The 26977-nt window shown below is 42.6% G+C and overlaps 1 protein-coding gene across 6 annotated transcripts in view; it reads left to right on the top strand.

The window, feature by feature from the left end:
• ACTN1 (actinin alpha 1) overlaps nt 1-24632 on the top strand; it is a 142433-nt gene extending 117801 nt beyond the window's left edge. For 2 of the 6 annotated variants that reach the window (XM_038407603.2, XM_038407604.2), the window contains exons 13-21: nt 2577-2685; nt 4477-4617; nt 7020-7202; nt 8167-8301; nt 10003-10182; nt 12645-12791; nt 15573-15638; nt 17958-18116; nt 23710-24632. In XM_038407603.2, the coding sequence (XP_038263531.1) occupies nt 2577-2685; nt 4477-4617; nt 7020-7202; nt 8167-8301; nt 10003-10182; nt 12645-12791; nt 15573-15638; nt 17958-18116; nt 23710-23868 (1279 nt within the window). In that variant the 3' untranslated portion in view covers nt 23869-24632. Of the gene's footprint in view, nt 1-2576; nt 2686-4476; nt 4618-7019; nt 7203-8166; nt 8302-10002; nt 10183-12644; nt 12792-14939; nt 15021-15572; nt 17087-17203; nt 17748-17957; nt 18117-23709 lie in introns of those variants that run through there. The other 4 variants (XM_038407601.2, XM_038407602.2, XM_038407606.2 and 1 more) reach the window with 3 other exon arrangements.
• The last annotated feature ends 2345 nt before the right edge of the window (nt 24633-26977 follow it).

Genomic DNA, 26977 nt, shown 5'->3' with positions numbered 1-26977 from the left:
GGCTATAGGAGAGTTTCACTATCCAGCACTTTCAAACAAAAAACAAACAAAAAAAAAAACAAAAAAAAAAGAGGAATACTTGTGGCACCTTAGACTAACAAATTTATTTGAGCATAAGCTTTCGTGAGCTACAGCTCACTTCATCGGATGCACGTGGTGGAAAATACAGAGGGGAGATTTATATATACACACACAGAGACATGAAACAATGGGTGTTATCATACACACTGTAAGGAGAGTGATCACTTAAGATGAGCCATCACCAGCAGCAGGGGGGGAGGGAGGAAAATCTTTCATGGTGACAAGCAAGGTAGGCTATTTCCAGCAGTTAACAAGAACATCTGAGGAACAGTGGGGGGTGGGGTGGGGGGGAGAAATAACATGAGGAAATAGTTTTACTTTGTGTAATGACTCATCCATTCTCAGTCTCTATTCAAGCGTAAGTTAAATTGTATCCAGTTTGCAAATTAATTCCAATTCCGCAGTCTCTCGTTGGAGTCTGTTTTTGAAGCTCTTTTGTTGAAGAATAGCCACCCTCAGGTCTGTAATCGAGTGACCAGAGAGATTGAAGTGTTCTCCAATTGGTTTTTGAATGTTATAATTCTTGACGTCTGATTTGTGTCCATTTATTCTTTTACGTAGAGACTGTCCAGTTTGACCAATGTACATGGCAGAGGGGCATTGCTGGCACATGATGGCATACATCATATTGGTAGATGCGCAGATGAACGAGCCTCTGATAGTGTGGCTGATGTGATTAGGCCCTATGATGGTGTCCCCTGAATAGATATGTGGGCAGAGTTGGCAACGGGCTTTGTTGCAAGGATAGGTTCCTGGGTTAGTGGTTCTGTTGTGTGGTGTGTGGTTGCTGGTGAGTATTTGCTTCAGATTGGGGGGCTGTTGTCTGTAAGCAAGGACTGGCCTGTCTCCCAAGATCTGTGAGAGTGATGGGTCGCCCTTCAGGATGGGTTGTAGATCCTTGATGATGCGTTGGAGAGGTTTTAGTTGGGGGCTGAAGGTGATGGCTAGTGGCGTTGTGTTATTTTCTTTGTTGGGCCTGTCCTGGAGTAGGTGACTTCTGGGTACTCTTCTGGTTCTGTCAATCTGTTTCTTCACTTCAGCAGGTGGGTATTGCATTCCTACAACTACAATACCTGCGCATCTACCAATGTGATCTCTCTGGTCACTCGATTACAGACCTGAGGGTGGCTATTCTTCAACAAAAAAGCTTCAAAAACAGACTCCAACGAGAGACTGCGGAATTGGAATTAATTTGCAAACTGGATACAATTTAACTTAGGCTTGAATAGAGACTGGGAATGGAGTCATTACACAAAGTAAAACTATTTCCCCATGTTATTTCTTCCCCCCCCCCCCAGCCCACCCCCCACTGTTCCTCAGATGTTCTTGTTAACTGCTGGAAATAGCCTACCTTGCTTGTCACCATGAAAGGTTTTCCTCCCTCCCCCCCGCTGCTGGTGATGGCTCATCTTAAGTGATCACTCTCCTTACAGTGTGTATGATAAAACCCATGTTTCATGTTCTCTGTGTGTGTATATCAATCTCCCCTCTGTATTTTCCACCACATGCATCCGATGAAGTGAGCTGTAGCTCACGAAAGCTTATGCTCAAATAAATTTGTTAGTCTGTATTTGCAAAAAGAAAAGGAGTACTTGTGGCACCTTAGAGACTAACACGGGTGCTACTCTGAAACCAGCACTTTCAAGTGTTATATTCATTCAGTAGTCAAGTCAATTATCCTACCCGTCATTCAGGATTCTCTGCTGCGTGGCCTGCCTCCTGCCCCAGACACTTCTCAGGCTGGGTGTCATCAAGCTACTCTCTTCCTTTCCTGCTAAATGCAGAACCAAGAGAGAGATGCGTGTGTACTTCTGTCTCCTCACTCTTATAGAACATTGCCCCATGAGTATGGGCATTGCAGGCGGTGTGCTCTAGAGCAGGGGATATGGCAAATCAATTCACGTTTTAATCCTGAGGTTATTTTAAATAAATGTTCTGTGCAGCTCAGCTGCTCCTGTATGTTCCTCTTTGCCCAAAGGGTGCCTGAAGCACTCTACATCCCTTAGCATGGTTTCTCGCTCTTTGAATCCACAGTGAGGACCTTCTCATCCCCCTTTCCCTATATACAAGAAGCAGGTATTTAGGCAGCATGGTGTTCTGAAATGGAATGCATTTGGCATGCCTGTGTTCTTGAAAACCACCATCTCCCAACTTGGACTGAAGTCTCTCAGCTTTTCTCTCCAAGCCCATTTGGCCAAATCTTCCCAACCTGCACCATGAATTGGAAAATAGTCATGGGAAATCAATGGTGGGTTTTTTTTTCTATTTTATAATCTCCATGTAGCCACGTTCTGAATGATACATGATACCTCTCTGTAACATCATGTGCAATGACTCCAAAGCTGGGTACTGTTGACCTCTACAGTCTCCTCATAAGAGGGTTTGGGGGTATTTTGATTATTTCTGTTCTCTGAGATTGATGGGGAATTGTTGATTGTTCCTCCCCTGGGTTTCTTTTTTGTTTAATTTTTTCCATTTTTGTTGTTGCTTGTTAGTGAGCTGGATTATTATGACTCACCAAGTGTCAACGCCAGGTGCCAGAAGATATGTGACCAATGGGACAATCTGGGTGCTTTAACCCAGAAACGTAGAGAGGCCTTGGAGGTAAGATGTGCTCACTAAGATCAATCTTGAGTCACATTGGCCTGGCATTCTGGAGGAATCTTACACTGCTGCTGACTGTGCTGGGCTTGCTCAGGGGATATTGGAGAGTTTCACTCTCCAGGGCTGACTGCCAGCACTATCAAGTGTTACACTCGTTCAGAAATCTAGTCTGTTATCTCAGTTCCTATTCTAGAAGACATTTCCATGGCGCAAGGAGCTTATGATCCAATTTAAACAAAGGCAATGCAATTCAGATAACACAATGAACCAAAGATGATGCAAGTTCAAAACAGGGGTGATACCTATGATCTCTCCCAGATAAATGGTTTTGTGGAAGTTTACCAATGCTTCCTTCCCCCACTGCAGAAAACTGATCATGTGTAACTTGTGCAGCCCTTGTAACAGAAGATCACCAGCCCCATGCCTGCCCATTGTTCCAGAAAAAGGTTGAAACCTTGCAGGTCCTTGCCCTTGGGATTACAAGGCCATCCAGCAAAGAGAACCTTTCAGGCCCTCTGTTGTTCCTTGCTTATAAGAACTTGAAGTTGAGGAGCATGTGTCACACAGACATGGTCTTCTCTTTCACTCTCGTATCATTTGCTGCTGACCTAGAGAACTTCTAGGACCACTCCATGGTTTCATCAATAGGATGCCATAAATGCAGGACAGCCAGCAGCCTCCTTTCCTAGCATGGATTCTCACACCAGCTGCAATGCAAACTAGCATTAAGCTTCAGTTCTTCAAACTATTTCCCAAAGCTTGGGTATTCAGACTAGTAAACGAGTGTCATATTTTTACTTCCAGCCCTACATTTACTCTTCTAGCCTAGCTGTACCACCAGATTTGGCACCTCTGCATTGCATGAGCTGTTATAGGCATTCCTGTATTTTATAACTTCGCTCTTTTGAAAAATCATTCTTAAAAAAATAAAGTAAGTAAAAAAGAAGAGAAAATCAATCTTGGGTAATGACATAGATTCATAGATACTAAGGTCAGAAGGGACCATTCTGATCATCTAGTCCAACCTCCTGCACAGTGCAGGCCACAGAATCTCACCCACCCACTCCTGTGAAAAACCTCACCTATGTCTGAGCTATTGGAGTCCTCAAATCATGGTTTAAAGACTTCAAGGAGCAGAGAAGCCTCCCTCAAGTCACCCATGCCCCATGTTACAGAGGAAGGCGAAAAACCTCCAGGGCCTCTCCAATCTGCCCTGGAGGAAAATTCCTTCCCGACCCCAAATATGGCAATCAGCTAAACCCTGAGCATATGGGCAAGATTCACCAGTCAGATACTACAGAAAATTCTTTCCTGGGTAACTCGGATCCCATCCATCTAATATTCCATCTCAGGGGATTAGTCTTATTTACCCTGAATATTTAAAGATCAATTACTTACCAAAATCACATTATCCCATCATACCATCTCCTCCATAAACTTATCGAGTAGAATCTTAAAACCAGATAGATCTTTTGCCCCCACTGCTTCTCTTGGAAGGCTATTCCAAAACTTCACTCCTCTGATGGTTAGAAAACAGAATGTTTTATGGTTCATGTAGCTGATTTAAGTATATGCAAATCAAAAATATTTAAGAAGTTGGTCTTTCCAGTTCCAGACCCTAATTTCGGGAACACTTTTAAAAGTAATTTCCTTCTGAGAACACTGAGGGACCAGGGCCATGGCAAGGAGTGGGGGAGCAGATAAACACAGGAGGAAGGCTCTGCTTAGCCAGTTACAAAGCGTGCTGTCTGGTGACTGTTCTCTAATCCTTTTTCTTTTGGGGAATTCCAGAGGACAGAGAAGCTGCTGGAGACAATTGACCAGTTATACCTGGAATATGCAAAACGAGCCGCTCCTTTCAATAACTGGATGGAGGGGGCCATGGAGGATCTGCAGGACACCTTCATTGTTCATACCATAGAGGAGATCCAGGTATATGCAAGTCCTTCCCCTGAGATGTTTGTGTACAATCAGACAGTACTTTTCACTTGATTATGGCAGGTGGTGTGCTTATGGTGGTCTGGCGCTTCTGCTCCATCTAGTGATCTTTGGGGGGGAAAATATGAGTTTTTCTCAAGTTCTTCAGAAGATCTGGATCCAAATGGATATGAGCCAAGTTTACTCCAGTCTAACTGGACACCAAGACTTGAATGTGGATTTTTCAAGGAGATTTGATGGTCTTGCTTAAAAATGACTGAGTCTCGAGAGGATCATGCATTCTTATCCTAATGAGAGGGCTTAAAGAGGGCACTCAGGCCCTGTGTGCTATGCCAACAGTCCCATAATTCCCCACCCCCAGTTCCTCTACTCCTCTTGTTTCTTTGATGGCTTCTGTAGTCCTGTGGTGGACAGCTACACTGCTGAATATTGTGCTCTCCCCTTTGCTGCCGAGTTACTATTGAGGGTCAAAGCTTTCAAATCTCCATGACGACATAGGAGGCAACAATTCATCTTCCCCTCTCCTCCCACAAGGCTGCTGTGGAAAGAGCTTATAGTAGCTCCCCATAGACCTCCCTCAGACCTCAGTGTTCCAGTTGCCCTTCTGGGTTCTGAAAGGCATTGCTATTTCTCCTGCTTGACTAGCACTTGTGAAGACAGCAGACAGTACATGTATTTGCTTGGATTAGGCTGGCTGAGCTGAAGAAACAGGCTTGTCTTGTCTTCAGCTGTTGCTTCATGATAGCAACTGATTTGTTGACCATCAGGCTAGGAGACTGTCATTTCTAGGTTAGGTCATTGTGGGGCTGTCTGACAGCAACAGTGTACATGAGAGAGAATGCATAGAATGCTGGTGGGCTTTTGAGTGTGGGCTCTGTAGCACTAGCAGTGACCATGAGCTACTGGGTGGAGATGTCATAAATGGTACTGACACAGCATGAGCCCTATTACTGAACTAGAGACCTGCCGTCTGCTAAAGTGCTTCCCCATGACCAGCGGTTCTCACACTGTGGGTTGGGACCCCATTTTAATGGGATCGCCAGGGCTGGCTTAGACTTTTTGGGGCCCAGGGCTGAAGCCAAAGCCCCACTGCCCGGGCCAAAGCCCACTGCCTGGGGCTGAAGCCGTTAGGCTCAGGCTCCAGTCTCCCTCCTGGGGCTGTGTGGTAATTTTTGTTGGTAGAAGGGGGTTGTGGTGCAATGAAATTTGAGAATTCCTGTCCTAGACCAGTGAGTTGTTTTAACTCTTCCGTACTGTAGATCAAATCTGAATAGCGAGTGCATTTAATGAACACTGCCTTCTCCCATTCATAACTTCATGGACTAAACTCCCCTTCCATTCATACTTGAACTACATCCCTGTGAACACCACAATAGTTGCTTACATAGGAAATTATTTACTGTGTTTTAACTGTGTATAACATAAGTAGGTTATCAGTCACACATTCTGCTTTCATTCTTCATTTCCTCTTCCCCGTCTATCTCTACTGTTCACCTCTCTATCCCTGCACATGCGCCTCTGCTTCCTGGTTCCTTTTGCCACCTCTCCCCCTGCACTTGTTTCCCTGGTCTTTCTCCTCTTTTACAGGCTTCCATGCTCTCTACAATTACAAACCTAGAAATGGCTGGAAATGAGCCGTTTCAAATGACTTGCCAGCTGTCCACAAACCATCAGCCAGTGTTCATCAGAGCACCTTAGATTATAGTTTGGGAATCGCAGCATTAAGAGTAATAGAAAGGACCAGTTGTGATCATGGAGAGGGTGCCATTTCCAGATACGGAGCACTCTGCCAATGGGAATTTGCCAATTTCTCTGGGCTGGAAGATGTTCACCTAGTTGCGATCCCTGAACAGCCTAGGCCTGCTTCTATTGATTCCACTGTAACCATACTGGATCTGGTACAGCCCTACCTGGAAAAAACTAATGTCTATTAGTGCTAGCACTCTGTTAGTCACCCAGCTGCTATAAAGTAACACTAGTGGTCTGATCTCTTTTTTTTTCCAAAGTCATTGAGTGCTCACAACCCTCATTGCAGGGATCAAGCACTCTGGAAAAATCAGCCCACCAGATTTCAAAGCAAGATGTATTTGACAGGTTTTGTGATGTTATCTCTGTAGCTAGTCAATATGGGATACAACCAAAGACAGCAAAAATAACTTGCCTCATAACTGCCTGCTTTAATCCAACTATGAAGGTCTGAAAAATGTTTGAGTGCCATAAAAGTGGCTTTTACCTGCTGTGGAATGGACTTTTCTGCACCCTCAGAGACTGATTGCTCTGCTGTAGCAGCAGAGGAGTTTCCAAACTGCACTGTTTTTAGTAACACCTTAATCTGGAGGCTGTCCTGTGACTAATGCTCTTCTTATCTCTCCTCTGCTGGCACCTCTGTTTTCCAGGGATTGACCACAGCCCATGAACAGTTCAAGGCCACTTTGCCAGATGCTGACAAGGAGCGACAGGCCATCCTGGGAATCCACAATGAAGTCTCAAAGATTGTCCAGACCTACCATGTCAATATGGCAGGAACCAATCCCTACACGACCATCACCCCACAGGAAATCAATGGCAAATGGGACCACGTGAGTGCTTGGAGCCTTGCCCTTTTCTATAAGGGGTATCGCCCCAGGAAGTGAATTATTCCCTTTCTAAATTCTCCTGTCCAATGTACAGTGCTCAGCTAGAGACATAGAGTTTAAGGCCAGAAGGGACCACTGGATCATCTAGTTTGCCTTACTGTATATCACAGGCCATCAACTTCACCTAGCACCCACACACTAACCACAACAACTGAAGTATTACAGCTCACAGACTAAACTATTACAGGTCACAGGCAGAGAATAGGAGGGCCCCAGTGCCCGAGATCCCTGCAATGGCAGCAAAATGATTAAGTGACATATACCCAGATAATTCCAGCAAGTGACCCACGCTCCATGCTGCAGGGGAAGGTGAAATGCTCCAAAATCACTGCCAGTCTGACCTTGTGGGAAAATTCCTTCATGATCCCACATGCGGTGATCCATTAGACTCTGAGAAGAGACAAGACCCACCAGCCAAACACCTGAGACAGAGTTCTCAGTATCATCTCAGAGCACAGGCCCTGCTGTCTCACATGATTTTTTTCCAGCACACGTGTGGGGGCTTAATGTGCTTCAAAGTGCAGAATGTGCAGGCTAAAGAAGAGAACTTGGATCTTCTTTTATTCCCTTCTTGTGCTGATGAAAGATGCTATCCCTAATACTAGTTGTGGTGACGGTCTTTGTGGGCAAATGGCAATTGAACAGAGCCCTTCAACTCATTTAACACAGTCCATCATAGAGTCCTGGGATGTTAACTTTTTTTGGTTATGTATAACTTGGGCTGTATTTAACCATCGCCTGTAGAGAAGACAGGTTTCATGTCCCATCCCCCAAGCAAGCCAGCCCACGCCAAACGCTTATGCTTTCTTATTTGTTCACATCCCTTTGCTATATCCATTTCTGAATGCATTGTGTCTAGCTTACTGCGCATGAAACACATGCTGTGCCTTGGTATGTTTTGCTGCAGGTGCGGCAGTTAGTTCCTCGAAGGGATCAAGCCCTGATGGAAGAGCACACACGCCAGCAACAAAATGAACGACTCCGGAAACAGTTTGGCGCACAGGCTAATGTCATTGGGCCCTGGATCCAAACCAAGATGGAGGTAGCATCTTAGTAATTTTGAAACAATCTTTTTTTTTCCTCTCCTCCCCTCCACAATCACAGCGGGCATTCTGTATGGCCTCTTCCTTCAGCCTTTGGGCAATCCTCCCTTCATGCTTCAAAAAGAGAGGCTTTCACAGAAAGTCAATGGACAGTGTGTGCTGAGATTGTCTCTGGCGAATCAGATGCATGGTACTTTTTTCTCCCCGCTCTTCGCAGCAAATACAAAAACGTGGCCTCAAAAAAGGGATGCTGGCACTTGAATACATTCAAAGGGTTTCTCACTTGCTTTACACAAATACAGCAGAAGTTTATTTTGTGTAACCACTTTCATACCATCTGTTTCAAAATGCACTAAAAAATAAACACAATTATGTGGTAAAACAGCAGCAGGAGAGAATTTTTAAGGGTGAACTTTTTTAGCTAAGATTTGAATTAAGGTAAGTTTAGCTAAAGATAAAAGAATACAAGAAGGCTAGTGCTGATGGCAGGATGTGCAAGAGGTGGGGGAGGCTCTTCAAGGAAAACATTTAAGAAGGGAGTCAGTGCTAGATAAGCAGAGATGTGAGGAGAAAAAAGCCATGAGAGAAGGAGCACAGAGATAAAGAGCACAAAGTAAGCAGGACAGCAGATACAGTGTGAGGAAAGCATTTTGATCTTTCTCCTAGCTGAGGAAAAGAAAAGTGCTGGCAAGCTTATTCCCTGTCCTTTTAAATTACTATTACCATAGACATACTGAGAGAGCTCCCAGAGTAATCAGCCGTGCCTTTGTCTTTTATCATCAGATGTTGCCCAACTAGTGATTCCACTTCATTGGATCTCCCCAGTGAAGGTTGCTTGTCTGCCCTGAGGAAAGGCCAATTCTGTTACTGTTTTTTGGGTCAGTGACCCAAGTGGCACAGTTGGAGGTGGTGACACATAATGCAGCTTCTCCTCTTAGCTCCAACTGTTCCCAGCATCATTGCTTTTCCATCTTCTGTCATCCTCTGGCAGAGGGTGGAAGGTAAGGAGGGTAAACCTTCTCACGCAGTAGTTACCCTTGATCAGTTTACTTAAAGGACGGCGTTGATGAGGTTTTCCACAGAGCGCCAAATAGCCTGATGATTGGGACTTGGCATGTGTGAGAACATAGCATGCGTCTGATACGGTGAGCACACAAACAGGTTAGGGAGGAAGGGAAATTGCAACCTGTAGGCTCATAACTAGGGCTCCGTATCTGTTATAAAGGTCGCGGAAGTCCCTGATTCTGTGACTTTCCGAGACCTCCGTGACTTCTGTAGGGGCCCGGGTGGCTGACCCCACAACAGCCCAAGCAGTTGGCTCCGGAGCCAGCTGCTCAGGTCGCCCCCAGGACAGCCACACCAGCTGCTGCTCCAGCAGCCACGCGCAGCGGTCCCTGGCCAGCCACAGGTGGCTTCCCCCCCCTCCCCCCCAGATTTAATCACGGGTATTTTTAGTAAAAGCCAGAACTTCAGCTGATGTAAACTGGTGTAGTTCCACTGACTTCAATAGAGCTACAGTGGTTCATAACATATGGGGGGGTCTGACCTCATATGTTTCTCTTCTCTTTAAAGCCATGATCTGTATAGTCTATATGACTTCTTGTTGAAGCATTTCATCCCATACAGGGAACAGGTAGATACTGTGTGTGTTCAGGCTTGTCCCTCTAATGGGCCCAACTCCCTTGGGTTTGTTTATGCAGGAGATCGGCCGCATTTCCATAGAAATGCATGGGACCCTGGAGGACCAGCTCAGCCACCTCCGGCAGTATGAGAAGAGCATTATTAATTACAAACCAAAGATTGACCAGCTGGAGGGAGACCACCAGCAGATTCAGGAGGCACTCATCTTTGACAACAAGCACACCAACTATACCATGGAGGTAAATGCCTTCAGCCTGTTGTGTTTTAGCCCCAGCACACAAAACAACCTAAGCTGTGTTGGCCAGATGTAGTTAAGATGAGCATCCCCATATCACCCAGATTCTTTTCCAAAACGCTTGGCTAAACTTCGGACTCATGAAAGTGAGGAACTGACAGCACTGCTTCACCCACAGTGCCCTCCCAGGGCACCTCAGTTCAGACCTGCAGCTCTATATGCTAATCCAGTTCTGAGTCCTCCCTGAGTAGTTGCGATTTCTGCAGGTGGTAGATGGGGACCAGTTAAGAACACCAATGCATCTCAAATGTTTACCTGAGACTTATTAGCCTGCTACTTGATAGCTGGATGCCTAATCCTAATAGCCAGGGTGAAGATACTGGTGATGATGGTGGTGTGGATATGTTATGCATTATTTGTACTATGGTAATGCCTAGAGATCACAACCAGGAACAGGACCTTGCTGTGTTGGGGTCTATACAAATATAGTAAGAGACTCTTGCCTCAAACAATTTAACATCTAAATAGACAAGACGTACAATGTGTGAAGGGAGAGAATGCAACACACAGGCAGTCCCCTCTCTGACCCCCACCCCAAGTAATGCTCCCTTGGAGTTTTAAGGAATAAGACCGCTGTGTATTGTTGTTGTGCTCCATATTTCATTGTAACATTGCAAATCAACTCCCTAGCTAATGATTTTTTTAAAAAGTTACTTACTACTAGGGCTGGACAAATAACAGAAAAAAGATAACACCTGAATAGATTATGCAGTTAACTTCACTGATATTAGCTGACAAGTATTTGAACAGCTATAGAGCTAATTGAGTTCCACAAAGTATTTTTGAATAAATTGTTTGACACATACTGGAGAAATTCCCCAAATACTATTCAACCAGCTCTACTCACTAAACTTCTCTCTTTAGCATTGACTTTTCTTTCCTGGCCTCTTTTCACTTTCCTATAATTATTTATGGTGCATCTTTGCTTGAGCTGTCTTCAGCGTGTTTCCTAATTTCCCTTTCTCTTTCTGTCAAGTTCTCTGCCTCCTCCCCTATATTGTGTGTCTCTCCTTTTCCTCTCTTTATAGCTATTCTGTACTTATCTATCAGTCTTCTCCTTCCAAATCCACCCACCCATATATAGACCTGGGAAATTGTGCCAGATACTTAACAGCCAGAGGACTACACGTACTAGTAGCCGAAGCCTGATATGAAACATGTAGGGTCCACTGTCCAGGGCCAATGTACAGATGAGTGCCACACCATTTGCCAGACTGCTGGGATCCATACCAGGGTACGATCCCTGGACTCTATTTGGGGGCAGTGAGGGCCTTAATCTTCTGTATCAATCTCTGGCTAGTAGATCACAGGTTTCAGAGTAGCAGCCGTGTTATGCATCCGATGAAGTGAGCTGTAGCTCACGAAAGCTTATGCTCTAATAAATTTGTTAGTCTCTAAGGTGCCACAAGTACTCCTTTTCTTTTTGGCTAGTAGATGTTTCATAAATTTAGAGTCATGGGGTTTAAGGACAGAAGGGACCACAACATCGTCTAGTCTGGTGGCCTGTGTATCACAGGCCATCCGCACCACCCCGTATCCACACACTAAACCCAACAACCAAAATTAGACCAAAGTATTAAGCCTCCTAGGAGGCTAGACTATTATCTGCCACAGGCAAAAAATAGGAGGGACCAAGGTGCACCAGAGCCTAGAGGCCCCAACCAGGAACAGTGACTCAGATCCCTACAATTGGCTAAGTCCCCCCCATCATCTCGAAAGAGAAGTTTTCTCTCTCTTTGCTTCCCCCTCTACATCCTCCTGGATGCTGCAAGAATATGGGGATGGTGAGGTGTATCTGCTACTCCATGCCTTTCACAGACTCCATTCTTTTGCTCCTTCTCCCTAGTTAATAGTTTCAGAGCTGCTGCTGGAAACTCTCCCAAGCAACAGCACACTAAAACTAACCCGATTCTTGTCAGTTTCACTTTGGCAACAGATTCTGGTCACTTCTCATTACTGTATCTGGTGAAAATCTGTACTATAATAGAGGCACTGGAGAAGTGGGTGTCAGACCTAGGAAGACATCTGTGCATCACTTTACACTCGGTTCACATTTGAAAGTTTTCTGCATGACTGAGAGCAAAAACTTTGGACTTGATTCTCATTTACTCTAAGGCCGCTGTACACAACTCTGGCAGAGTAAAGTGACCTTAACGCTGATGTAATGCCTTAGTTTAGATGAGAATCTGACCTTTTATTTTATTTTTTTTTTTAAATGAAGGTTCAGATTTTGAAGAAATTGATGGCACTTGCCCAGAGTGAGAGAGATTTTTCTGAGCAAGTGGATTTCCCAGGCCATGACCATCAGGATCACTTCATTTGTAATGATTAACACAGTCGAACCAAGGGCTCCAGATGCAGAATGTGCCACTTTTTAAAAGAAAAGTCTTGTCCTTTCTTCTTCAGCATATCCGAGTGGGATGGGAGCAGTTGCTTACAACAATTGCTAGAACCATCAATGAAGTGGAAAATCAGATTCTGACCCGTGATGCCAAAGGAATCAGCCAGGAGCAGATGAATGAATTCCGGGCCTCCTTTAACCATTTTGACAGGGTAAGTCTGTGCTCCCTGCAGCCCAGTGGGCCACCTGCTTCTTCATAGGCTTGACATAGCACTAGAAACCAAACAGCCCCTGCAGTAGAACTAGCCACAGAGTAGACTTTTCATTCTTGTGCTTAGAGGACCAGGCCTCATGAGCCGCCAGCCCTGTGGAGATTGTCAGGTAATCCTGTCGATGTTAGGCTAGTCTGTTTGTCATGCCGAGACAGGAAGTTTGTCTGGAATGCAAGTTTCCTGACTGAGCTAAGACACGGGAAAGTCAGCCAACATATTTAGAAAATAGACTATAGGCACCCATCCCCTCTCCTCTGGAGGTCCCACACTTAAGTGCTACATACAGTATAACAAAACATAAATAAATACAGAGCCAACAGCAAACACAATTATAAAATAAGCCCATGATAAACTCAACCATCATCCTGCCAACAGCTCTCTCACTTACATCTAGGGGAGATCAGCTGGAGTGCTTCCATGAATCTGAACAGCCACATTGTCACCCGGAGAGAGGCACTCCCAAGTCCAAAACCATTTAGGGTTCTGTAGGTTCCACGCTAACACCTTGAATGCCACCCATAGACCTACTGGCAACCAATACAGATCCCAGAGCAATGGTGTAAACATATGCACCTGACGCTTGCTAAGCCTGTGACAGCATTCTATGTTTCTGAGTAGTCGCAAGATAAAACCCCATTACTGCAGTCTAATTTCAAGGAGAAGCCATCTCCAGATGGCCAAATAATGGCCATGCTGACTCCTCTCATGTTGTTGAAGTGCATTAAGATAATGACCCTCTCTCCTTTCTAGTGTTCCCAAGTGTACCATGTACATCCTAGCTTTCCATCCACATAAACAGGCCTTCCATTTATATCTGAGATGCAAGAGAGGGAGGTTACAGTGGTAACATGGAAAATATGGTTGCCTCATCCTCAATTATTTCTTCTGTTGGGAAGCTTTAATACTGATTGTAAACACCAAACTGAAAAAAATTGACTTTTTTTTAAAAGAGGGAGTCAGCTGAAGCTGGCCCTGCAAACCTACCCTGAGTTTCCTTCTCCTGCTAGTGTGGCATGTCAAAATGATGAGGACTGCAGGCAGGAAGCCCTCAGTGCTGCCTTGCAGCTAAGTTCTGCTTTTCAAATTGGGATTCTCAATTTTGTGTGTAAACCTTGGTGATGAACACTTCCCACCCCACAGTGTTTAGTGATTCTGAGCTAAAAGGAGTGCAGCTGTGGTGAAATGTTCTGCTGGGCTTTGTGGCTCTCTTGTGAGGAAGAGCTCCAGTAGACTCTCTTGTGAGGAAGTTCACGTTTACCATGAGGTCCTCTCAAAACACAGAGGAAAGGGGGTGTGATAAATGAATACTGTATCCATCGTTGGTGGATCCCTCTGTGTAATAGCAAAGATAGCTGCTATATAAAGTCAAGGGTGCTGTTTTAAGGGTGGAGCACTTCAGAGAGCTCAGCCAGTCACAGCTCTGCTTTCATATACAGAGCTCAGAAATATCAGGGTGGCAGCACTTCCCTGAGCGTCAGCTGTTTTTTCCTGATGTGTTCTTGGAATGCCAGGACTGTTCAGGAGCACACAAGATACTCCACCAGCTAAGCTTCACAGAATAATTGCCAGGCATACCTACCCTAGTCTACCACTTTATTGGGGCATCTGACTTTTGACAGCAAGAACAGTAAGGTGATAGTGTTTGCTACCCACTGTGTGTCTGCTTCCCTGCACTCTGGGTTACTGTTGAAATGCAGGACTTCTGGCACTACTGGGTAAAAGAATAGCTATGTCAGAGACTGATTTGGAAAAAGTAGATTTTAAAGCTTGCTAGTGTTAATAATTCTTGTTCAAACGCTGTCAAGATGTGATCAAGTTCTCTAAGAAGCTACTGTTTTGAGAGCATTTTTAGCACATCCTGAAATGTCATTGTGGTATCTAACTTTGTGCACTTTTTATTTTTCTTCCCTGTCTTTTTATCTGCATGTCATTCTTTCTCTACCTCTCTCCTCTCCTCACCCACTGCATGGTGCATCTGTTTGTTGTCTTTTCACCTGCCCTTCATCTCCTCTTTACCTCTTTTACCTGCCCCACACTCTCACCCCGCTGGCACTGCATGTCCTGTTGCCTGGCACACCGCATAACCAGGATCACTCCGGCACACTTGGCCCTGAGGAATTCAAAGCCTGCCTCATCAGCTTGGGTTACGATATTGGAAACGATGCACAGGTACTGAATGCTAGTGGTGAATGCAGCGAGATGTTTAACTATGAGGAAATAACAGTTTTCTCCTTTCTTTTCTTTTTTTTTGTTTTAATCCTTCTGTCGTTGTTGTTCTCATGTTTTACTGTTCATGTATTTCTGTTCCATCCCACGTTTTCTCTTTTACTTAATGAATTTTCATATCTACCCCTTTTAATTACCTTCATTTATTGTCTTGGGAGAATTCTTTTTATATCTACCTATTCCATTTACTTGTTTCACTTAAATTTCCCTGTCGTCTTCTCTTTGTGTATTTGTCTCACTTGACATCTTCATGCTTCATTGTTTTTTTTTTTAATATTCGTGTCCTATATAAAAACTATTTCATTTCCAACTGAATCATTGCTTCTTCATGGTTTTTCAAACCACTTTTATTGTATTGTTTTTCATTGTCCAATAATTCCTGTCCCCTTTTCCCAAATCCATTCTTTGTAATATCTCCTGTGGGTTCATCTCTTCCTCGACTGGTTTCCATTTTCTCTCTCTTGGTTTCTTCTATCCTTGCATCACTCCCTGTAGAAGAAGACTGGCATGATGGATTCTGAAGATTTCAGAGCCTGCCTTATCTCCATGGGTTACAATATGGTAACGTAGAGCCCTTCTATCACTCATGTTCACAATGATTGATATGACCTTCTGCAAAGGGGAAGGGCACACATTTGTAATGAGTCAAGGTAAAAGCTACCTTAATTCCTAGGACACTCAGAAATGGAAACTAAGTGTTGAAATGGTTGTGTGTATGTGTGCGTTTAAATCTTCGTCTTACAGCTCTAGCTGGAGGGAAGAATGGGAGGGTTATATCTAATTCTGATCTGTGTAGAGTGAGAATTGATTTGGAAAACTGCATGGCTTATAAACTGGAAGAAGCAACAACCAACTCATGTTGGTGTGTCCACTGTTTGCATACAGCAACATGTAACATCTCCAGCAATAAGTAACAGATTCCAATGGAAGTCTTCATGACAGCCTGATGAATGAATGAATGCTGTTGTTACCAATAAATATTGAAACAAAACTGTTTATACAGGAAATGTTTTTGCTAAATTCTCAACGTGCATGTCCGTGTACATTTGTACACACACTCTGTAAAATGTACATTTGTACACACACTCTGTAAAATACTGTACCACTTATAAATAAATAAATCCAACTAAAATTCAGGCTTTAAGCTTCTAGTTCCCAAAAGTGAGACTAGAATGGACAGTCCGTAAACTGTGTCCCCCCCACACCTGTGTGCTACAAGGGTATTTGCTTCAAGCTTCTTCCTAAGGCCAGTTCTGACTCTAGGATCCTGATATCCCTTTGTAAAGCTTTCAGTGGTAATGTGGAAGCAAGTCTTTCAGCAGATGTAAATCTTAATCTCCATTGATAACGTTACTGAGATCGTTTTTTTCCAACCAACGAAAGATACTTACACTAGAAACAGTGCAATTAGAATGCTTTCCTGGTAGCTGTCTCCCTTTCCTCTCCTGCCTTATGCCTTCCCACTGTGATCAGTGAAATACTCCTTTATTCCAGTCCCCTGCTGCCTGGTCATGCAGGCTAGAGTCCTGTTTGTAGCTTTCGCATAGCTTTTTCCATAGTAAATAGATTACAGTGTTCAGGACAACACAGCATTAGGCTGACTTTGTTGACAGAAGAATCATAATGGGGAGAACTTCTGCAGGCAAAACCTATTTGTACTAATCTTCTCTAAGAGGAGAAGAGAATCACACAAGTTTAAATAATGCTCTTAATAATCTTGCTGCCGCAAATGTTAAGCAAAGCAATCTTCCAGTGTAACCTATTTCACAGCCCAGTATAAGTACAAACTCCTTTAGTTTGGTGTACAAGGCCACATCAGTTAACCTTTGACCAAATGCTTTAAAGATCGGGTATGTATGTTACTATTTCATGTTGATTTGCACTGAGTTGCCTGAAGGTTTCACTCTTGCTCCCAGACAGAGATTGGGATCTACCCCTTCATCCTCATACAGGGGGAAAAATAGTACAAGAGATCAGAATAGATGCTCTTAGATGCAGAGAAAATTAAGGTTTCAGAGTAGCAGCCGTATTAGTCTGTATTCGCAGAAAGAAAAGGAGTACTTGTGGCACCTTAGAGACTAACAAATTTATTTGAGCATAAGCTTTCGTGAGCTACAGCTCACAAGAAGCATAAGGTCTTAGCTTCCATGTCAAAATAATATACAGTTAAAGAACCCATGGGTCTAAAGGCACTACCTGGGGGTGCTGCTCTGTCAGGCCTCTCCAAAGCATATAGGTCTCTGATTTCTGATGCCTTTTTGGTAAGGATGAGCTTAAAACCATTAGGATCTAGAGAAGGGCAACAGGTGTGATGAGAAGTAAAAGGAAAGTAAGAGATTCCAGAGAAGAAATTAAAGACTATGGCCAATTTCAAATCTGGCTGCCCAAAATTAGGTTCTGAATCCATGTTTCAGTTCCTAAATAAATGATCTGATTTTCAGAGGGCCCTGTTATGTAGAATTGCATCATTCTGTGCATTATAAGGACCTTTATATCTTGAAGTATCCATACTATTAGCCGCTGTTGGAGACATCATACTAAACTGGAAAGATTACTGCTCTCTTCTGGTTTGACTGCTAATGTAAGGTAGCAGTTTTGTGGGACTAGGATGGCATAGTTCCAGAGCATTGTTGAAAATACCTAACTCCAAAGGGAAAATGAACATCTTTTTTAAAAAAATCAGTGAGGAGAGCTTGTTGGTGAATGTGTTTGTGAGATTGATTTGAAGCTTTATTTTCTTTGCTATGAGATGGGGATCATTTAGAAACATTCCAGTTTCATTTCACCTCCTAGATACCATCATTTGTGCGAACTGGATTTACATTCTGGTCATTCTTATCAATAGTCTGTTGACCTATTGCTGATTCTCTTGTTATCTAGGGAGAAGCGGAGTTTGCCCGCATCATGAGCATTGTAGATCCCAACCGCTTGGGTGTAGTGACATTTCAGGCCTTTATCGACTTCATGTCCCGGGAAACAGCAGATACTGATACTGCTGACCAGGTCATGGCTTCCTTCAAGATCCTGGCTGGAGATAAGGTGAGTTTAGACTTTCGAAAGGAAACTAATGCTACTTTTACATAAAAAAGAAAACTCTGGTTCAGGAGTGGCCGAACTGATGTGAAGAGACAGGCAGTATAATTCCTCCGAGGTGAACAATGAAACACTCTGCAGTCATGTGTAAATCTCTGCTTCCCGACCAGCTCTAATGCACAAAGTTAATGTAGCTAATATTTCACACAAAAGCGTCTCTTGGAGCCAAAAATGTTTACTACCTTGAAGTAAAACACATTTCTACAAAAGTTTGAAGTCATGGACAGAAAAAGAACCAGTATCAATCACTAACGTCAGCTGATGTTTCTTATACACACAATCACTACAAATTAGCAGCGCAATTACCATATCTTAACTTAATCAGTTTGGAACCATGATACTAAAGTGCATGATTAAATTCAATAAACACAGTACTGATCAATTGTGTTTTGATTAATCTTGAAAAAGATGAATTACTGGACATCTACAAGTTCAAGTAGTTTTTCCACATGTGACAATTGACAATGACATGTAAGTGTATGTCTTACATAATCAGTATTAGATTTTCATTGATTTGAGGATAACCTCTATCAGTTAACAAATGATTTTCAAATATCTACCTTTTAACCATATTATTACAAATACTATATGATAGACAGGAAAACTCTCAGCAGGGCCGGCCCACAACATTTTGGCACTTGAGGCGGGGAGCTCAAATGACACCCCCATCCCCCCTCACTTGGGCCAAAACTTTGAAAGATCTCAGTTCTGCCTTCTTCCTGTTCTACTCCTCTCATGGTACTGCTCTGCTACTTAACCCAATAAAGGAGAACTAACAACTTAAAATGCCTTGTTCAAAAATTGTAAGTAACACTTAACTTTCAACAGCAAATGTAACTTTTCTTGTCTGCATAGTAAAAATTGGCATTTTTATCTGTTTGAATAATCAAAGTGGTGCTTTCCGTGCCTTCTTGGTTGCAAAGATTGGAACTGCTTCCTGCTGAAGGTCCACAGTCTGGGCCAGCTCATGCTCTGTTGAGATGGTTGCAAGGCCGACCAGCCTCACCTGTGTCGTGGAGCGTAGATGTGTTTTTAACTTCAGCTTGGAGAAGCTGTGTTCTCCACTGGCAACTGTTACAGGAAGTGTTAGAAGTATGCGCAGAGCAACAAAAGCATTTGGAAAGAGGGCGGTCATCTTATTTGTGCACATATATTCCAGAACAGCCTTTGGAGTTGATCCTGCTGAAATGTATCTTGAAAGGGCTTTCAGTTCATCACCTAAATCACTCGCATCAGTATCGTGCATGTCATCATGTGTCAACTCTGTCTCTAGTGCCCTGCATTACTGATGTAGGCCTTCAGGTATAGTGAGGCGTTTTGGAATATCCTACAACATCCCAAATATACTGCTGTGTTCCTTGAGCTGCATGAAATGTTCGTCAACTGACTGTATTGCACAATCTAGCTCTTGGTTAAAGAATTCAACTTTGAATTGTTGTTTAGGGTCTCTTTTATGGGAATATCCCATGCCTCATAATCAAAATGACTTCTTCTTCAGGACTCTTGTATTCTTGAATGGGTGGGAAAATAGCTTCAGTGTGAAGTTCCTCTGCCAACTTCTGTGCACTCTTCAGAACGTTCTGAAATCCCTCATCTAATCGGAAAGACTGTAGGTATGGACTTTGCTTTGTCCAGTTGTTCCATTGCTCCAGACATATCAAGGTCAACACCTTGGAATCTCTTGCTTACAACATTTATTTCAAACAGTATGTCATGCCACAACACTAAGCCACACAGAAATTTGAAGTTATGTATGTTTCTGGTGATTCCATTTCCTTCTGCCACTGTTCTTCTATGAACAGTTCTTGTCGTAGCATTGTCCTCCATAATGGCAACTAGGACATCATCTATCTTCCCAATTTGGTGTTTGATAGGCTTTATTGCCTCCACTCGACTTTCCTATCGTGTGGCACTCAGTGACTTCAGTGTCAGAAGGATGTTCCCAGATGTTGCTTCAAAATTTGCCATCGATGAGTTGATGCAGAGAAAAATGCATAGATCCTTTGAATTGCGTTAAAAAATTCAGCCTTACTAGAAGCTGATGCTGCATCACTGACCACCAACTTCAATGAATGAGAACTCCACGGGACAAAAAAAGCTTGAGGGTTTAACTCTCGCATCAGTGTCTGCATTCCTGTTCTTTCCTCTCATGTTGGCACCATTATTGTAGCCCTGACCTCTCATGTCCGCTATCACAATTCCCGTGTCTTCCAGCTTTTTAAGAAGCACATTTGCTATACCAGCTCCTGTATTATCATCAATGTCAATAAATTCTAGAAAATGCTCTGACAGTCACGCATTGTAGGGACATTTTCACTAGGTTTTGTTGTTGTCACAGAACGCACCATTGAAGTAATTTGTTCCGTATGGCTGATGTCAGTGTGCAGTCCAGAATAACCGAGCAATAACTTGCTGATTTTCAGATCTGCCACAATCTTCTGTTTGACTTTTGTTGCCAGTAACTGTGTGATCTCATTTTGAATTGTTTGTTTTTCTAAGGTAGTGGTGTGTGTACATTTCTTGGATGGTGTCTCTTCTTAGATGCTCCTGGAGTACAGCATCAAACTTGGCCATGAGCTCCACAATTTTAAGGAAGTTTCCATTGTTTGGCACATACAGCTGATCCGAAGTGCCACGCAGTGCTAAGTTTTGGGTAGCAAGCATTCTCACAATGGCAATGAGCCTTTTCAGAACATTTTGCCAGGAAAGACTCTGATGCAATCTTCTCTTGGTGCTGATCATCTATGGTGGCCTTTAACCTTAGTCTCTATCTCAAGCTCTTTCCACCTATGGAATGCTCTCTGGTGATTTTGCTGCCTTCTCATGGCATGCCAGACTTCTAGTGAGATTTTTCCAGTCCTTTGTTCCTATAGAACCCAATATGGCTGGAACATTAGACTAGAAGAGTTTGCAACAAAAACAGTATGCAGCATTCTGGGTTTTTGACTACATAAGCCATGGCCTCTCCACTTTGTCACCATTGGAGATTTCACGTCAGTAATGTGTTGGATGGACACTTCTATTTTCATTGTCTTTGGGGAACATGAAGTTTTTCACTTGCTGTGGCCCATGCAGTACAAAGAAGTCCCTCAGGCTACTGCTCAAGTGGGTCCACAATCCTGGATCATCTAGACTTAAGGAACTAAACTCAGAGCAGCTGTTTCTTGCGCCTCCACCACACTCTTCTCTGATCTACACTTTTCTTCAGGAATGTGCATGGTTAGATCCATTGGAGATGAAGATATGGATGCTGCAGTAGTTACCAGGTCACCTGTACTCTGACTAACTGGAAGATCCGGCATCTCCTCACCACTCACATCCTCACTGTGGCCAGAAGGCTCACTGTGAACATTTGTGTCTATGTATCTTAGGAAAGCTCCTTCCTGCTTAGATAGAAAAGCTTCCTTTGCTTGCTTTCTTTTTCTGAATGCTGCTCCAGAGGGGTGTTTTCTTTCACTTACGACAGCTGTTCTGTGCCAGCTATAGTGGCTCTCAATGCTCAGTTGAAGGGGACAAATAAGAAGGCTGGTAGCAGGACCTGACTGAGGGAAGATATCAGCATCTTAAGGGCCTAACTGTCTCCTACTACTTCAGTCGATTGCCTGTTCTCCTCAAGTGGGTTCAGGGAAGCAGCAGGAAACGGGAAGCTCCCTGAGAAGCTGGTGTTAATCAGTCCAGGCTCCTGGAGGTGCTAGAGAGATACATAAGAAGCTCCTCCTCCTCCTCCTCCTCTCTCTCCCTGCAGCTCCTGCTGCTTTCTGATATTCCCTCTCACCTTTTCTCCTGCCTGCCTGTTATCTCTTGTGCCTTCCTTCCTCCAGCACAGCACTCCACCCTCTCCGTGCATCTAGAGCAGAGAGAATCCATATGCACCAGCAGCAGACACAATTTTCTACATTCTGGGTCCTAGTAGCACCCCTCCACAGTCTGGCACCTGAGGTGGCCCCCTCAGTTTGCCTCATGGTAAGGCCAGCCCTGACTCCCAGAACCAGGATAGATTATAACTTCTCTAGATTTGGTTAATCAGTGGAATGAATGTACCACCAAATCGTACATTTTTCTTTTTCTTGCATAAAATCACTGGCAATTCCTTAAATTAGCTAATGAAATAAATTTAATTTTAATATATACCAATATTTTCTAATTTTGGTGATCGGTTTTAAAATATGTAGTAAAAATATTAAATACCATGTTAACTGAAATCTCAGATTTTAATGAATTATCCTACTTTGAGTACATTTTTCATGTTTCGTTAATGATTTTACTATAATCTCTATGTATAAACCTCATATTTCATCCATCTTTTATTACACATTCTCTGTGATCAGGGTATATCTCCTGTCTCAACAGTTGTATAGTAAATTCCTAATTTCAATAGGATGAAAATTACAATGTAAATAACATCTGTAGTTTTGCGATAGAGTATTAAATTTAAACTTGATTACGGTGTAGTTCTAAAAAAGGATAATTATCAATATTAATTTGTTTTAAATATTATACTTTTTGATTCACATTGCACTAAGAATGTAATCCTCCCTCAAACTCCATTCATGAACATAAAAGCAGAACACTTAATGAATGAATTGGGAAGTCAAAGGACAGAAAACCTCTGACACCTAAATATCTTTTAGATGCTTTGAAATAAAATTGTCCATGAGTCAGTTAGCTACAGAGAACCTAAGGGCCTAACTGGCTCCTACTACTTCAGTCGACTGCCTGTTCTCAAGTGGGTTCAGGAAAGCAGCAGGAAACAGGAAGCTCCCTGCTTAGCTCACGTTCAACGAACTGATTTCTTCTATCCACAATGTGAATTGGTGATGGGCCAGACTAGCTTCAGTGTGTTTACATTTCCAATACCCAAACCTAGCTGGAGGTTTACTTCCTTTTGAAAAATGTCCATAGGAAAAGTGGGGCGTAGGAAAAGCAAGGAGAGTAGAGGGAGAAAACTATGAAAAAAATAAAAATTCTTTGGTAGACAATGTTGTCTGCTGCCTGTGCTGATACAATTTACCAGCACTGATCGGAACTGACTTGTTGCCTTGTGGATGCCATCCCTTCTCTGGAGAATGAGTCATTGAGGCCACATTTTGAAGCCTTAAAATCAACTTCTAGGGCACAATAGGGCACTCATCTTTTCAGTGCTTGTTAATGAGGGACTGGAAGTAATGAACAGTTTCTGCTTCTTCCCATTCACCTTAAACAAGAAACACACCATCAGCAAGACAGCAGGCAGTCTGACACTGACAACCTCCCTTCTCTCCCATACAACCACTCCGGGTCTTCCAGGGCTTTTCTCCCAATATAATCTTTCTCTCCATTGTTGGTCCCTGGCCAAATTCCAACTAGAGTATTGCATTCTGCCTTCCTGCATACCCAATGTGCCTTCAATGGGATACAGTATTCTTAATTTACTGTCTTAAACTGTAGCACAGTTGCCCCACTGCACCCCTGAGCATCAGGGACTGATTTGTAGAATACTTTCTAAGTAGCACCACTTGCTGGAAATAATAATTTGTTTTGTTTTTTGTTGTTTTTGCAGAACTACATCACTGTGGATGAATTACGACGGGAATTGCCTCCTGATCAAGCTGAATATTGCATTGCTAGGATGGCACCATACAGTGGGCCTGATGCTGTACCTGGTGCCCTGGACTATATGTCCTTCTCCACAGCGCTCTATGGCGAAAGTGACCTTTAACCTCTTCCTTTCTCCACACAACATACTTCCCACCCTCTCTCCCATCCAAGCGCACTCTTCTTTCTGTATGCAAAGCAGCCTCTGCTCCGCCTTCTTTTATTTTGTGTCTCCGTTTTTGCTTCAGATAACAGATCATGTTTATAAGGGGGGACACTGAAATGACCATCTACCTTGCCCTTGAAAATGACAGTTTACAAAATTATTTTCTGCAAAAAAAAAAGTTACATTTAAAATAGACATATTTTATTATAGAAAAACAGGTATTTTTCTCCATCAAATTAAAACATAAAGAGAAAATTTAAAAACTATTGCACCAAATGTTTTGTGTTGTGACATAGGAAATTGAGCACAGTGTTACATTCCATTCTCCTTTACGAAAATTAAATAGAAAGGGAAAAGGAAAAAAAAAAAATAAAGCAAGCCACCTGTACTGTTAACTTTTCCATTTGCGTATGTCTTTTTATCATGTTTATCTTGGGATGGGGGGGGTCAGACACGCAAGTGCATGTGTTTGCTGGTTCACTCATTTCATGAAAATATTTTATGATAAACTTTTGAAATTGCTGTGTTTTCTAGGGAAAAAATAATGTACACAGCTCGTTTTCATATTTAATTAAAAATTTTCAATATGCCTCCTGTGTTTCAGTGCACAACTTTTTATTGTTGCTGAGAGTTGTCTGGTTTCAGAATATGAAGCTTAAGAGTTGGTAACTTTGATATATTGCTTGTCACAAACCATATTAAAAATTTCTTGTGATAACAAATCTAGACTTCCTTCATTTGTCTAGTGGATTTGTTTAATTCCATTTAATTAAAACCCTGAACACAAGTAGATTCTTTCAAAATCAATTTGATAGCTTTTTTAAAAAATCTTCATAATACCTGAGGTTAAATGTTTAACTCTATTTCCTTAGATGCTTTTCCTTTGTGTTGAATGATGTTGAAATTTACATAGCTGGTAGATACTTATAAACAGCTTCAAATGAGAAGTCTTATTACTGCAAAATAGCATTTTTTTTAATTGCTACAAGACCAGCTCAGAATGTGTGTCTGGAGTTAAATAAACCCAAAGGTTTAAATGGTCTGATTAACATTCCTCCCCCATCAAAGCTTAACATAAAGTATCTTAGTATTTGTGATGTTATCACTTCAGTCACCGTAGTGTCTTTCATGTTTCTAATATGTTTAAACAAACCAACCAAGTGCCCACTGACAAAACTCTCTACAGGCCTTCTTTATATATCATAAGAAAGCAAAAAAGGGCATTTAAACGCTTCCTATCCCTCCTCACTTTGCAGATAACCTTTAACCTTCCCTAGTCTTCATCCCTTCTGCAACCTTTAATGGAACGAAGGAGTTTTCTCCAGTGAAGATTTCTTCACGTCTTTTTCACCATGATCAGATGTCAGGGACTCTAGCACTTACAGCCAGTTCGTTCTTGGACTAGTAAATTGCAGGAGTGAAATATTAATTCAAAGTGACAAGGAACACCGGCTACTTTCAGTGCTGTTGCCCAGCAGTCAGTTCTGATTTCTTGGGGTTAGGCTGGTTTCTGAGCAAGAACAGACTTTTTTTTTTTAATCCTTCAACTGAATACAAATTTATTTTCTTATTCTTAATGCACTGTGTGACCTGTAGTGGAAATCACTGGACTGTCATGTAATCCCAACCTGACAAAACCTGCCTGCAGTATCTGGGAAAGGGGAGAACAAATTCTGCTGATGTGCTTAAAAATTTCTTAAACTACCTGTTGTCCCTTCCTCCAGCCTACCAGAGGTGGTAACGTGTCACCAAAGGGTACAGCTGAACAGAGTTTAGTTACAAGACCAAACTGTACTCAGCACACTTCATCTTGAGCAGCTGAGGGGTACAGAGAGGTTATGTGACTTACCCCAGGTTGCACAGCAAGTCACTGTCAGAACTGGATTAGAATCAAGGTCTCCTAACTGCCAGGCCTGCGCTTTAAACAATTAGACCATACTTCTCCCTACTTAAAACTTTGCAGTACCCCATATAATACACCAGTAATTTTTTAAAACTTGTAGCTGGATCATCATCTTCTTCCCTGGCAAGCTCATTTATATGACTTGCAATTCACAGCATGTAACTACTGTGCTTTGCAGGAAAAGGAAATGTTCTTTTAAAGGACATGCAGTGCAGTTCCTACTAACTTGATTTTTGCTTCAAATTAAAAAAATGCTAGAAAAAGAAAGCATACATTCTCTGGGGACTCTTGACTCCTGGATGTAGGGGAAAAAAGGAGCACTTCCTCTTTATTCCACTGCGAATTTTGGGAAGAGATTTTTTAACTTTTCATGGCTATTCAGTCTTTTTATGTACATTTATGTACATGATTGAGTTGGCTATATGTCCCAAACCAGACTAGTTTACTGTACCTAAAATGGAGCCAGAGGGCTCTTTGGATTTAGAATGACCCTTTTGGGGGGAAATTGCTAGTAGTACTTAGCAATGTCCACTCTTACTCTATCTCAATGTACTTCACAAATGTTAATTATTTATTATCTGTTTTACAGTAGTGCCTACAGACCATGACTCTGTTGTGCTAGACATTCTACACTGCTTCACAACACCCTGTGAAGCAAAAAAGTAGTAATATCCCTGTCTTACGTAAAGAGAAGTTAGGTGATTTTTCCCAAGCTCACTCAGTACATCAGTGGCAGTGTTAGACTAGTAGCTGTTATACATGAATCCTGACTCAGTTGTGTGCACTAATCACCATACAACACCGCATCCTCTGGGTTAAGATGTTAACAGCATTCTCATGGGTGCCCTGGTTCTGTGTAGTTAAAAACAGCCTCATATTGGCAACAGTGGTAGGTGGTTTGAATTTAAAATCATAGTTGCATCTACTGTATCTTGGGCTCCCCTTTCAGCGTAGGTGGCTGGCTTTGGGTAGTCTGGTCAGAGCTTACATGTCTGATTCCCTGTTCTTCAAAACTGCATCTGGTGATGTACCCCCGTTTCAGAGATTGAGTACTAGGGGCAAATCAGTTTGGCCCTGATCCACAAATATACTTCTGTGCCTAAATCCCAGTTTTAGGCACCAATGTAATCCACAGGACTCTAGTGAAACTCCTGTAGGTGCCTA

Source organism: Dermochelys coriacea, chromosome 6 (genome assembly GCF_009764565.3).
Source record: "Dermochelys coriacea isolate rDerCor1 chromosome 6, rDerCor1.pri.v4, whole genome shotgun sequence".
Lineage (NCBI taxonomy): Eukaryota > Metazoa > Chordata > Testudines > Dermochelyidae > Dermochelys > Dermochelys coriacea.
The sequence above is the reverse complement of the archived record's forward strand: the minus strand, read 5'-3'. Positions and strand labels throughout refer to the sequence as shown.